Source organism: Cydia pomonella, chromosome 4 (genome assembly GCF_033807575.1).
Source record: "Cydia pomonella isolate Wapato2018A chromosome 4, ilCydPomo1, whole genome shotgun sequence".
Classification (NCBI taxonomy): domain Eukaryota; kingdom Metazoa; phylum Arthropoda; class Insecta; order Lepidoptera; family Tortricidae; genus Cydia; species Cydia pomonella.
The window spans coordinates 5,452,019-5,466,858 of record NC_084706.1 but is presented as its reverse complement, the minus strand read 5'-3'; the positions used below and the strand labels follow the sequence as shown (position 1 = coordinate 5,466,858).

The window sequence follows — 14,840 nt, the reverse complement described above, 5'->3', positions numbered from 1 at the left end:
ACATAAATCGATTAAGTGAAGAGTAGATATTAATCGTAATGCGCATCATTAAACATGGCAATTCCGATGGATGTCCCGCGAGTGCGGGAATTTCCATGTATCGCGAGGGGACATGCAAGATGCACGATAAGTTACCATATGTCTGAAATAATGTCGAAACGCGTTTGGTGTTTATGATCGTCTTTAACTCCCCATCGGTTCGTGTTCTTCTCTCACTCTCACTGAGCTGAGCGTAAGCGTGACCTAATGGATGTGCGTGCTCGGGACCGCAGATATCATGTCTTAGAATTTTAATATATTAAGTTTAAACAAAAAAAATCGATGAATTCCCTTAAAAATAAAGTCGCACATTTTTCATATTTTTAGCTTTTTAGGGTTCCGTACCCAAAGGGCAAAACGGGACCCTATTACTAAGACTCCGCTGTCCGTCCGTCCGTCCGTCCGTCCGTCCGTCTGTCAACAGGCTGTATCTCATGAACCGTGATAGCTAGACAGTTGAAATTTTCACCGATGTATTCCTGTTGCTGCTATAACCACAAATACTAAAAAGTACGGAACCCTCGGTGGGCGAGTCCGTTTTTTTACTAATAGCCCCCGTTTAGCCTATTCTGAAAGAATGGTAATTACGGAACCCTACACTACACTGAGTATGGCTTGATATGCTCTTGGCCGATTTTTTACTTTTATCATGGAAAAATTAGTGAGCTTAAGGGGGCTCACTCCATACATGATTTTCCTAACTGATAATAATAAGTTGTATGGGAGGTATGGTAAAACGTATTATTAATTAGATTAAAACTAGCTTAAAACTTAATCATTATTTACCTTAAATCTTTTACAAATAAGTTTTTTCAAAGCTCGATTAAAACTTATTATAAATGGGTTTTTGTTATTGTATGGAGTGAGCACTCTCATCATCATCATTTAAGAGCATGGCTCGTGTCGGTGGAGTAGACGCCAGTTTTCGCGGTCCTCGGACAAGTTCATTAGGTCCCTGTACGGCACGACATTTGCTTTTCTTTTTGGTTGCTGCGTGTACCTTGTTCTTGGCTTTCCTCTTCTAGTTTCGATCTTGCCTTCTAAAATAGTTTTAAAGAAAGGGTTGTGTTCGAAAGGTCCAGAAACACCAGCATACGGACCGGTACTTGGTATAATTATGTATGTATGAATATATGTATGTTTATTTGTATTAAGTATATGTGTAAGTTTATCAATATATAGTTTATATTCATATATAGTCTCGGTTACAAATTCATTTACTTTAAAAGACACTGCACCTACTTAATCTTTCTGGTTTAACCCATTGGTTGACTGGTAGAGAATGCCTTAAGGCATTAAGTCCGCCATTTGTACCTTCATGTATTGTGAAATAAAGATTAAATAAATAAATACAGGAACAAATACCTAGGAACGCCGAACACACTGACAGAGGTATTTAATAACCTGAAAACACTGTTAGGTTTTGTAGAGGAGAAGGAAACGAGGTGGCTAGAGTAGCGCTACCTCGTTTTTCACGCAAAATAGGCACAATGGATGTCGAGTTGCGGAAAAGGCCCTGAAAAACTAACTCACTAGTTCGTTTTTTTTCTCCGTCCAAATTATTCTCTCCATTCTTCTCCACAACCACATGCACTATAAGAAGATAAACCAATACCACGCGTGAATCACATCAAAATTTAACCCTTTGACCGCCACCGTCGGCTATGGCCCGACATCAGAATGACTTGCCAAGGACGCCAACGACGGCTACAGCCGACAGTTTCGCCAATGCAATAGCGACTAACGCGGGACTCTGTAAAGTCCAATTTCGCTTAAATAATCGTGATAGCCAGCGTCCGGGGCACGGCAAGTTCCTTTGTCGTCTGCCGTTCAAAAGGTTAAGAAGCAAACGGATCATTGTGTTTTAAGTGTTAATCCGATTTCCCAAAACGTTGACAGAAGCTGCGCTGGTGGGTGGTGGTGTTGGCGCCGTTCGTGGCGTTCTACCTCTCGGGGCTGGTGTTGGAGTCGCGCGCGCGCTACGCGGTCAAAGCGCTGCTGCTGCTGGCGCTGTCGGCGGCGCTGCACGCGCTGGGCTCGGCGCTGCTCGACGACGACTTGAAGAACATCTTCCCGCTCAGCGTGTACCTGGCGACTAAGGTATAACAAGGGTGGGTGTGTCGTGCGCTGCCTTGTAAATGTTGGCTCTAGTACTGGACGCTTGGTGATTAAAGATGTTGCTGTTGGCGGCGCTGTACGCGCTGGGTTCGTCTCTAAAATGTCTCATAAAATGTGCTCAACGCTTCCTTCATTAGTATTTGCTGACAAAATGATCCTGATTTAAACGCTTAAGCTAGCCAATTTATGCAGTAATAAAATATGAATATGTGCTAGATTTGGAGATATTAGGCCAATTCTTACACCATTGACCACAATGTTAACCTACAATTCGTAAATGTATTCGTTATAAAGCTTAGTTCATATAGAATTGGCACATAATTAGCAATGTTTAAAAAAAAACCATGGCGGTAAAAAAATGACAGTTACAGTTCAATCACCAACCTTGAAATAATGGTGAAAATATTATTTACAGTACATATGGTACTACTTTACCGCACTAGTGCGAAAATTAGCATATTACGTTACTGTGTCGAACATTTAAAGGGCCATATGTACTGTAAAACGTTGTACGATACATGTGCGAATAGGTAATTCGCAACTCGTGTCGATTTAAAACACTCCCTTCGGTCGTGTTTTAATATGTCGCCACTCGTTTTGAATTTCCTATTTTTCGCACTTGTATCGTAATGTACTATTTTCTAGCTTTATGCATTTTAAAGTTTTCGACCATGAAAATTGGGAAAAGGAGATTGATCGTGCACAAATACTTCGAAAATTCTTATCGATCCCGGACAAAGACAGCTAAGTTGCTTAAGATGCTAAAAGCTAGTATTTGTAGGGTCATAAAACGTTACAAGGAGACTCTATCAGCCGACAGGAAAATACAAACTAATCGGAGGTCTGGGAAAGATAACAAGATGTTGGGAAAAAAGTCCCAAGGTCATTCAAACAAAATTCAGGACGGTCTAATTACGATTTATCCCAAAAATTCAAAGAAACATCTAGAAAGATAAAGATGATTCACCTCAGAGGTGGCTATAAGAGCTATCGAGCAATAAAACAGCCAAATCGGACTGTTAAACAGACCCGACAAGCTAAAACACTAGCTCGCCTATTGTACGACCCAGTATTGACAAAATTCGAAGGTTGCTTGTTGTTGGACGACAAGAAGTATGTAAAACTCGATTTTAATCAACTGCTCGGTTCGAATTTTTATATGGCCAATAATAGAGGTAATGTACCCGAAAAATACAAGTTCCTGAAACTTGACAAGTTCGCAAAAAAACATGTGATACGGCAAGGAATTTATAATTTCGGCTGTAAGATGAAAATTTTTATAACATAGTCAACTATGAAGTCGGACCTTTATATTAAAAAGTGCTTAGGGAAATGAGTATTGCCATTTATTAGAACCCATAACGGTCCTGTGAAATGTTGGCTAGATTTAGCCAGCTGCCACTACTCAAAAAAACTTTTGGCATGGTATGCTAATAATCAGGCCAATTATATACCCCGCGAGATGAATCCTCCGAATTGTCCCCAATTTCAATCTATCAAAAACTACTGGGCAATAATGAAATAAAAAATTAAACAAGACTAGTCAAATTGTCCAGGGTATCAATTCATTGCGATCTACAAGAAATTAACACGCCAAAAATATCGACAAAAGTGTTGTGCAGAAGATGAGGGGGTAACAGAGATTTTTTATTTATTTATACATATTTGAAAGCTACATACATTACTATTTAAAATTCACCATTCATAACTTTCTTATTTTATTTACTTAAAAAAATAACAATCTTCTAGTGCGTACCAATTCTATATGAACTATGCTTTATTTAGACAAGGTGCACTGTTTAATCGAATGTATAATTTGTGTTGCGAATTCGACAACTGGGGTAGCTGATGCTGTACAGGTTGTCAAAAGTTGACGTTTGACAATCCAGTGATCACAAAACGTACGGCGCATCACAATTAGGGGGGCGACACTTAGAAATGTAGTTAACATAATATTAGGTCTACTTTGGCAGCTTACAAGTTAGTATTTCATTTGATATCTTGTAAACAAAAAAATTATGAAAGTTACAAGAAATCAAACAAATAATTAACTTGTGAACCGCCCAAGTAGACCTAATATTATGTAGGACGAAAGGACCTACACTTACAGATGTATATGTAGATGTACACGCACACATACATAGCTAGTTTCGGATACAAAATAGAGATAGCGCTTCGAAATTAGTTTCCTTACAATGCTTCAAGAGAGCCCTCTCTTTTCCTATATACTTACTTTACTCTTTGATCACAACGCCGCTTATGTTAGCTGTCAAACGATCTCTTCTTAGGCCGCAACTACATTATCAATATTATCATAGATATAGGCAGGGGCGGCCTTAGCCTTTGCGAGGCCCCGGGCGGATTTTTTTTGCGAGGCCTGTGTGTCTAATCACTTTATTTAGCATTAGTATCAGGGAAACGTCTAGTAAAGTCCAAAATCCGACCTTCAAGAGAATTGAGCTCGGTCATTAACACATGTATGGGTGTATTGCCCATACGTGGCGCTGTACATACGGAACGATATTCGGTATAAACAGCGCACCGACCTACAAAGCGTTGCGGTTCAGTATCATTTCGAGTTAACATCGATTGAAATTATAAATTTGAAATTGATTATTATTGCGATGTATCGGACTGGTAAGGGAGATTTTGACATATTTATAAATAAATTGGAATTATTACTGAGTAAGGTAATTTTAGAAAATAAGAGGTTCATATTGGTTGGCGATCTGAATGTTGATTTCCTTTCCGACAAAAACGAAAAAATGAAAGTGAATGATATATTGGCTAGTTATAGATGCGCGAACATAGTTGGGTTTCCGACCCGTGTGTGCGCGGAGAGTTCCACCTCCATCGACTGCGGCATAGTAAACAACACCTGTGACGTCACCGCTTCACCTATAGATACACCTATAAGTGACCATAACGCACAGCTATTTACGCTAACGGTGGAGCATCTGTACCGCGAGGAAACCAATATCTTTCTAGAACGTAGGCTAATTAATGATGAATCAATTTATTTATTTTACTGTGACATTGAGAATTATGATTGGAATTTTATATTAGATACTAATATTGACATTAATAATAAGTTTAGCAAATTAATGCGTGTATTGACATATTATATTGATATTCATTTCCCCATGAAACGTATACGAATAAAAAATAAACCAAAACTTCCATGGATGACTGATGATATCTTAAAATATATTCAATATTTAAATGACCTTTCTCACTTTCGACAACAATATCCGGATGACATTAGTATATCAACAAGTATCCAGTACTACTCAGACCTGATTAAACGTAAAGTTTTTATAGCCAGGCAAGACTACACCACAAAAAGGTTGAAGGACAGCCGTAATCCCACAAAGGAAATCTGGAAAATAATTAAGGATGAAACCTCACCATCACAGGAGAGAAAGGACATCACTTTAAAAAAAAGTAACTCAATTCCTGTTCCTACTATAGACGTCCCTGACCACCTTAACTGTCATTTTTTGAGTGTCGCGTCCAACTACAACATAGGAGTAAATGAACAACTCGCGATGCATTCTATGAATGACTACCTACGGACCGCTGATGTTCACACCTTTGAGATACCCCTTGTCACACGTGCTGATCTCGATCGCACCCTCAAAACAATGTTAAAAAGTCGCAACACACTTGACATATATGATATATCAGTCAACGTTTTACTATCGATTTGGCCATTACTTTCGGATACTTTGGTTGCCCTCATCAACGAGATGTTTAAGGAAGGTGTTTACCCCGACATACTCAAGAGCACCCGAGTGTGCCCCGTCTACAAAAGAAAGGGTGATAAAACATCCGTTGACAACTATAGGCCGATCTCAATAGTACCCACCATATCAAAAATAATCGAGTCCTTCCTATCCCAACAATTAATGAAACATTTTGAAAATGACTTACTGACTGACAGACAATTTGCTTACCGTAAGAATATGTCAACTACTTCTGCAGCGTATAACATGATCGATAGCATCACTACCGCTATTGATGACAGGCACAAAGTAGCTGGCATTTTTTGTGACCTGTCCAAAGCATTCGATGTCATAAACCACGACCTACTTATTAAAAAGCTCTCATGTTATGGGCTGCAAGGTAATCTACTGAAATCTTTTTTAAAAAACCGAACACAGACAGTAGAAGTGATGGCGGGAGGAAAAAGAATGCGATCAGAGACTGGCAACGTGACGGTAGGAATTCCGCAAGGTTCGGCTCTGGGAAATACCCTATTTCTCGCATTCATAAATGACCTGCCAACTGCTATTAAAGACGGCCAAATCATTTTGTTTGCCGATGACACAACAGTGGTTGTCAGTGCTCCAACATATGAACAGCTTAATTGCAAGGTCAATACTGTATGCGACCAGCTTAACAAATGGTTTTCGGCTAACGGATTGATTCTGAATGTCAACAAATCAAACGTCATGCTATACTCGGGTAGGCGCGTCCCTAACGCGAACATTCAGTGTCCTATCCCCACAAACGATACGTGCATGTTTCTAGGATTTACAATGGATCCCACCTTAAGCTGGAAGGAACACATAAACACACTGTGTGATAGGCTGGGTGGTGCGATCTTTGCACTGCGCAAAGTGAAGCCATTGGTTTCAAGTGCTGCGTTAAGGCAGGCGTACTACGCATACTTCCACTCGCTTATGGTCTACGGTGTGATCTTGTGGGGTAACTCGACCGACGCCAACAGGGTGTTGCTTATGCAAAAAAGGGCGCTGAGGACTATACTCGGTCTACAGCAGAGGCAGTCCTGTAAAGCGTTATTTGCTGAGCATCAGATTATGACCCACTATTCGGAGTACATTTTTGAGGTCATCATGTTCACGCGTAAACACCTGTCTCAATTTAAGCGAGTGGAGGTCGTGGGCAAATGCCTCCGGAGCACGGGAAAACTTCGGACAGTTCCGCGTCGCACAGTATTGCATGCAAAAAACCCGCGAGTCATAGGTCCGACTTTCTACGAGCACCTGCCTAATCAAATAAAAAATGAGACATGTGATGCAACATTCAGGCGCAAACTAAGATTTTTTTTACTAAAGAAATCCCTCTACTCAGTTAAGGAATATCTTTCAAAATAAACTGAATCTGACCAACTACATGTAGATTGTAATTTCTAATATGTATATTGTTATTGTTATTCATTTTAAAGTTTTTGTTTTCAGTTGACATTCTTTTTTATTTTCTACTTGACATTGTTTGAAAATCATATGTAACTTATTCATTGATAGGTACTCTGTAGTATCATGGTACAATTTCAGTTTTTTTCTTTATTCCTATTGCTTATTTTTGACATTTTGATATGGCAAATATTATATGATAGATTTATATACCATTGTATATAACTACCTCTACCTCTATAACATTATATTGTATTGTAATAATATTAAATTTCACATGTATCCGACGATCACTATACGATAAGTAATTGCTTATGTATCCTTTTACATTAACTTTGAACATTGTATTGAGAGATAAATAAACTAAACTAAACTAAACTAAACATGTGTTATAAAGTGAGGCCGAAAGCCGACCTCCACTTAGAACAGAAGTCTCGGAGCGTCCAATCTCGATGGCTTCCCGTGCTAGGTCGAAGGCCGTACAGCAGGCCGTACGGCGCAAAGGCCGAGCTACAGATAAGATCTTGTGGCCAAGTGTTTTAATGCCACAATGCCAAAGGCCGAGCTACGAGAGAGCTGAGCTTGGATGTGAACTAACGGCCGAAGGCCGGACCGTCCGCTCGAGGCGCGTTTCCATTCAAGGCCAAGCTGCAGAAAACGATAGCCCGTAAATGAGCCAATGTTATCTGGACTCTTGCTGCTCAACCTTTGGCATCGCTTGAAAGTGCGAGTTGCTTGGATGTTTTGGGTCTTCAACCGTATGCAGTTTTCTTTTAATAAATTGTACTTTCATAATCACACATCGTTATCACGGGAGCAAAAACAAGCCTGACACTCAACAACTTTTAAGAAAATGAGAAAAGAAACAAACACTAAAGCGCGCGGTTGTTTTATGCGATGAACGCTGCGTTAAACGCGATGCGTTTGACTTACGTCATTTTACATCAGATAATCTAATTGCCAAGTATTGTTTTACGTAATAAACGCAGCGTGAGAAAAGTTCCGACAAGTAAAAATGGTTTTGCAGGCGTGGTTCTACATAACGTGGGCCGTGTTCCTGGTGGGCGCGGCGGGCTGGCGCGCGACGCTGCTGTTCCTCCTGTGTTCTGCCGCGCTGTGGCACTTCTTCCTGAAGTCCTGGCGCTCCGACCCCGGCGTCATCCGCGCCTCCACGCGGGACAAGTTCCGGGTATGTTCTACATCACGTGGGCATTACCTCCGACGTTTCAAGGACGACATTGTCCCCGTGATCTCGGAGAAAGAGTGGAACGTCGGAGGTAATTTTAAAAACATCATCATTATACATATATATAACAAATAACCTTGCTTCGTCACCTTAACACTTTCCACTTAAGACCGACAGTTGTATCCCTTTACTTTTACGGATGCGTCATTAAGTCGGCTGAAAGTTTCCTCTACGTCTTATGGATATCATACAATTCACAAACATGCGATTTGATACAAAATATATTAAAAATCAGTCACCCATGACATAAGGTCATAAGAACATACATGTTAAACGTCTACTCTCTTTATTTTCTTTCGTATTAAAATGTGTATCAACAAAAACGGATACCAGAGTAGATATATGTTACTTGAATGTAAAATGAGAACTTAACTCCAAATGTATGGGGGCGGGATTTTTTTTATCTTAAAGGTTTCTGACATTTTAATTTTCATTATTTTTACAAGTCCAAAAATGTTATCGTTACGTCCACACTCCGCAGACGATAATCGAGCTGTCGGAGGACAGTTCGGGCGGCGGCGGCGCCGGCTTCGACCCGGCGTCGTTCTGCTCGGCGTGCCTGGTGCGCCGCCCGCTGCGCTCCAAGCACTGCTCCGTCTGCAACCGCTGCGTGGCCCGCTTCGACCACCACTGCCCCTGGGTCGGCAACTGCATCGGTGGGTACGCCATTTTAGGCCTTCTTTGTAACTTGTAACGCGCTTTAAGTTGTGTTTATATTATATTCTATATGAATGCTTTTAAATCCTTCAATTTAGTCAATGTATTTTGTGAGCCTACTCGAATCACAGCAACCAGTGCTACATGTATAGATAACATCTTTAGTAACAAGGATGCGATTAGTAAATCTGTTATTAACAACCTAAGTTCTGATCACTGTGGATTAAAAGCGTCTTTCAGCGGGAAAACTGAAGAAATTCCTCAAGATACCATGTGCAGGCCGATTTCCGAAAAGCGCCTAGATTTATTCAATCGTAAAATCACTAAACAATTATGTTGTCTTTCATGTAATCAGGATAACCCTGACTGTTTGAGTTCAGAGTTGTTTAACTGTATTAAAACGGAATTTGATGCCTGTTTCATTCAGAAGAAGGTGCAAGGCAAGGCCAAGACTAAATTTTGCGACTGGGCTACGCCGGATATTCACGAGAAAAGACGCCGACTATACGACTTGTATGATTTAAAAGCAACTGATAAAAGGCCGGAATTTCTGGAGTACGTTAAGAATTTTTCTAAATCTTTTAAGATGATGTGTGTCGCCGCTAAAGCTGATTATTTGTCCAAAAAGATCCTAAGTTCTAGTGATAAAGTTAAAACTGTATGGCAAGTAATCGGCAATGAAACTGGAAAACGTAAGATGAAGGATCCGCACTACACCGTACGAATTGCTGACACTTTAGTAAGTTCTGACCGTGAAGTGGCAGATCATTTTGAGCGGTTTTTCTCGAATATACCGGTAGAAACAACAAAGTCTCTTAATTCATCGCCAGACGTCGCTGAAGAAATTTTGAAGACAAATGTGGCGGAATGTACAGAAATTTTCAAATTTTCGTATGTCACTCCGAACATAGTTCTTAAGACTTTTAGGTCATTAAATATAAAGAAAACAGAAGACCTATGGGGTCTGTCAGTCAAAGTATTACATTCCATTATTGAATCGATTGCACCATACTTAGCTGAGATTTTCAACAGATGCATTGATGCTGGAATTTTTCCAGATATTATGAAACATAGCAAAATTATCCCGTTGTTTAAATCAGGAACAAGAACCGACTCCACAAACTTTAGACCTATTTCAATACTACCGGCATTAAGCAAAGTGTTCGAGAAACTTATTCTAAATCAACTATCGTCACATTTCAACAGAAATAAACTGCTTGATAGCAATCAATTTGGTTTTACCAGAGGTCGATCAACTACTGACGCCGGTGTGGTACTTCTAAAACACATCTTTGACGCTTGGGAAAAAGCTCAAGATGCTATTGGAATTTTCTGTGATCTGTCGAAGGCATTTGATTGCGTTGATCACGAAAATTTAAAGAGAAAATTAAGCCACTATGGGATAAAAGCTAGTGCCCTTGACCTTGTCTCATCGTACCTTTCGAATAGAACTCAGCGAGTAGTTATTAATGGAACTCAATCGGCTGGGTCCCCGGTAGCCCTCGGAGTGCCGCAAGGTTCAATTCTTGGCCCCTTCCTGTTTTTGGTATACATCAATGACCTACCAAAAGTTGTGCAAGAAAGACATGATATAGTGTTGTTTGCAGATGACACTTCCCTTATATTTAAAGTGAACAGAAAGGAAAATAGATTCGAGAGCATTAATGACGCGCTATCTACCGTATTAAACTGGTTTACGGCAAACAATTTGCTTTTGAACGCAAAGAAAACCAAATGCATCAAATTTACGCTACCTAACGTCAAGCAGGTAAATAACAGCAAGATTAAAATAAAAGGTGATACGCTGGAATTTGAAGATCGAACTGTTTTCCTGGGAGTCACTTTAGACTCAAAACTGCAATGGCATGCACATATAGCCACTTTAGCCGGCAAACTTAGTTCAGCAGCCTATGCAGTGAGGAGAATCAGACAGCTAACAAACGTAGAGACGGCCAGGCTGGTTTACTTTAGTTACTTCCATAGTGTTATGTCGTATGGAATTCTGTTGTGGGGAAAAGCGGCAGACATTCAGACAATATTTGTACTGCAAAAGCGAGCTGTACGTTCCATCTATGGACTGGGCGCTCGAGTATCCCTAAGAGAGAAATTTAAAGATGCAAGCATTCTTACCGTTGCATCTCAATACATACTTGAGAATATTATGTATGTTCGGAAAAACATTAACGAATTCAAGCTTAACAGTGATATCCATAACTATAACACTAGAAACAAGCATAAACTTGCTGTGCCCGCCCACCGCCTCCGTAAGGTTAGTACGTCTTTCGTCGGGAACTGTACACGTTTTTATAACAAAGTTCCCACTGATATAGTGAATTTGCCTCTTAACAAATTTAAGTCACACGTTAAGAGCTCTTTGTTAAGTAAGGCGTATTATGCTGTGAATGATTTCATAGATGATAAGGATGCCTTTAAGCCAGTAGCTTGATCTTGATAGTATGATAAAAATGTCAGTAATAGTGTTTTCGTTTTCTTCCTGTGAAATAACCATACTAGCGTCCAGTAGAACTGACACAAGAGAACATCATGTTCTCGTTTGATTGTATTATTTTAGTTTTGGACACTTAGAGACCTTATACACCTCTAAGATTTTATTTTATTTTAAATTTTATTTTATTTTAAATTTCATTTTATTTTAATACCTATTTTAATGATTTGGACACTTAGAGACCTGTACATCTCTAAGTCAATTTAAATTTATAATTTAGTTTTATAGGTAGGCACTCCTTATGAATAATATGTAGTCGCGTTTATGTGGCGCTATGCCGTCTTTAATGTAACTTACAAGCACAAATGTTGTATCTCACAATTTTTTTTATTATATTTATATTAATACAACCCGGCAGCTTGAACATGTCATGCTCGCTTAAAAGTCTTTACTTACGGTGGCGTCGTTGATCGGGTCGCCACTTTCCCGAATGAAGGTTGAGGGAGGCGATGGCTGAGATACACGTCATACTCGTGAACGGGTGCTGTTTGTGGAGACCGGTCTGTTTAAGCTTACACGGGGTACAGGTTATGTTAAAGTATGTAACTTTACTTTTGAGTGACATTAACGTGAGACACTTCATTCGGTTCTTGTCTGTTTTAATTTTTTTGTCTTTTAATTATTTATATAAGAATTCAAGCCTTGGCGACCCTCTACATCTCTAAGGATAATTTAATATATATTTTTATATTTTATCTCTGACACTTAGAGACTTATACATCTCTAAAGAATTTTAGTATTTTATGGTTTTATTTTTTTATCATAGTTTTTTTTGTGTAATTTGACATTTAGAGACAGTATACATCTCTAATAAAGTATTTATTATTTCATAGATTCGATATTTGTAATTGTTTTTTTTTTTTAATTTATTGTTTGTAAAAATGGACATGTAAAAGTGCCCCTGTGGCCTATTTGCTGAATAAATGTTTGATGTTTGATGTTTGAATGCACAGGCTGCTTATAGCTGATACGTGCACATCAATGTTTGTTGTTTGTCGAGTCCGTTTTTAAGTGTTCACTGCGGGTGCACTGATTACGGGTTCGGGCAAACTGTTCGTCACTTTCACTACCGAGTTAGACAAGAAATGTCGTCTAGGGTTGCTACTACGCGTCCGTGTCAGCTTCAGATAATGTCCTTTCATTTTGTCCGAGCGAAAATATCACTGAATGCGGGTACATTGTACTCGTAGTGGCCTGTAAGTATTTTGTACGTTTCTATTAAGTAAAGTCCCGCGTAGCCTCCGCTGCTCCAAGTTTGACAGGCCCAATTCCTTAAAATTTATAGTAATGTTAATATTATGTATAAATTTCATAATTTTCCGTCGGTAAACTTCGGAGGTAGGGGGGGGGGAGGGAGGACGGTATTTTTTTTCACATTCTCATTCATAAATCAATTTTGTTTGTCTATGAAAAAAAAAACAAAAAATATTTTGGAATGAACAATTTGATCTCTTTCAAATAATACCCCACTTGACCTAGTCACTAGACTTTGAAATTTTGCCCCCTCTTCATATTCGGCAAAAATACTTTCAAGACACATTGAAAGTATTTTTGCCGGTTTTAAGGGTTAGCGTTTTTTTTCATACCACCCATATGTTTTTTTTAAATTGGGTGAATTAGTACGGCGAGCGATTTTTTATTCCACTGAAAGAAGCCTCGGGACCCATCTCGCCGACACCTTGGAAAAACCTAATTCGTTGACTATAATATTTTGAGTTCTTTCATAAGAGATGCCTACGATGTCAGCTATTTCCCCCGCACCTTTAATCGTCAGTCTTTCATTATCATTTCGCATATAATTGCCACATTGTCCGTGTTAGTCACCGTTGTTGGCCTCCCGGGACGAGGGTCATCTGCGATACTATCTCCTCCACCCTTGAATTCAGCTGCCCATTTTTTCACCATCGTATATGATGGACAGGATTGCCCTAATGTACTTTGCATATCGTCATGAATTTGCTTCGGTGTCAATCCTTTTTTTATGTCTTAATAGTAACTATTATGTTTGGGAGAGGACACTGACTTCTGTAACACAGGTTTTTACCTAGCTCAGAAGTCAGGGACTTCAACATCGCCGATGATGATGATCGCCGAACCACTAGCTCATGTGTTCAATCTTATGTTTAATCAAGCACTATTCCCTGAGCACTTCAAAATATCATTAATTAAACCCATTCATAAAAAGGGAGATAAACATGATATGTCAAACTACCGGCCTATTGCTTTATTATCAATTTTTGCTAAACTAGCCGAACGTCTGATGTATGATCGACTTTACAGTTTCCTAGAAAATACTAAAGTGTTTGTAGATGAACAAAATGGTTTTAGGAAAAACAAATCCACTCAGCTAGCAATATTTGATTGCCTTAAACACGTCATGAACAGCATCAACGAAAAACAGCATGTTGCAGCAATATTCATGGACATGACTAAGGCTTTCGATTACGTAGATCACAATCGCCTCTTGTCCAAACTATACTCATATGGTATACGTGGAAAAGCCTTCGATCTTTTTTCATCATATCTTAAAGACCGTAAACAGCTATCTGAAATAAGTAAAATCTGCACTCAAACAAAGACCAAAACTGTACATCAGTCTCAAATAAAAACCATAAAATTTGGTGTACCTCAGGGCAGTATACTTGGGCCGTTGCTGTTCCTTACCTATATAAATGACCTTCCGAGACACGTCCGTCACCCAGCAGTACTATTTGCAGACGACTGTACAGTAATCGTTAAATGCTCTGATTTAAACTCGTTAGAAAAAGAAGTGACGACTGTTTTAGAAAATGCAACGCAATGGCTTGAGAAAAACAATTTAATTATTAATTTATCAAAAACAAAAATTGTACTATTTCAACAACCACAAGCAAAACCTCACACATTAGACATTAAATTTAAAAATGAACAATTAGAATTAGTTAATGAAACAAAATTTTTAGGGGTCTATCTAGATAAAAATTGTAACTGGAAATATAACATTGAAATACTTTGCGCCAAAATTAATGGGTTTATTTATCCCCTTAGACAACTTGTAAAACTTGTGAACAGAGAGACTGCAATTACTGCTTACTACGGCCATGTCCAATCATTAATCACGTACAGCATTATTTTT

General features: G+C 39.0%; 1 protein-coding gene across 3 annotated transcripts in view; it reads left to right on the top strand.

Moving 5' to 3' along the window:
* LOC133516910 (palmitoyltransferase Hip14) overlaps window positions 1-14,840 on the top strand; it is a 29,025-nt gene that overhangs the window by 4,908 nt on the left and 9,277 nt on the right. For all 3 annotated transcript variants that reach the window (XR_009799301.1, XM_061849948.1, XM_061849947.1), the window contains 3 exons: window positions 1,939-2,139; window positions 8,344-8,505; window positions 9,044-9,218. Coding sequence is in view for 2 of the 3 variants with exons in the window: in XM_061849948.1 (XP_061705932.1) it covers window positions 1,939-2,139; window positions 8,344-8,505; window positions 9,044-9,218 (538 nt within the window). In the remaining variant the exon portion in view is untranslated. The remainder of the gene's footprint in view (window positions 1-1,938; window positions 2,140-8,343; window positions 8,506-9,043; window positions 9,219-14,840) is intronic.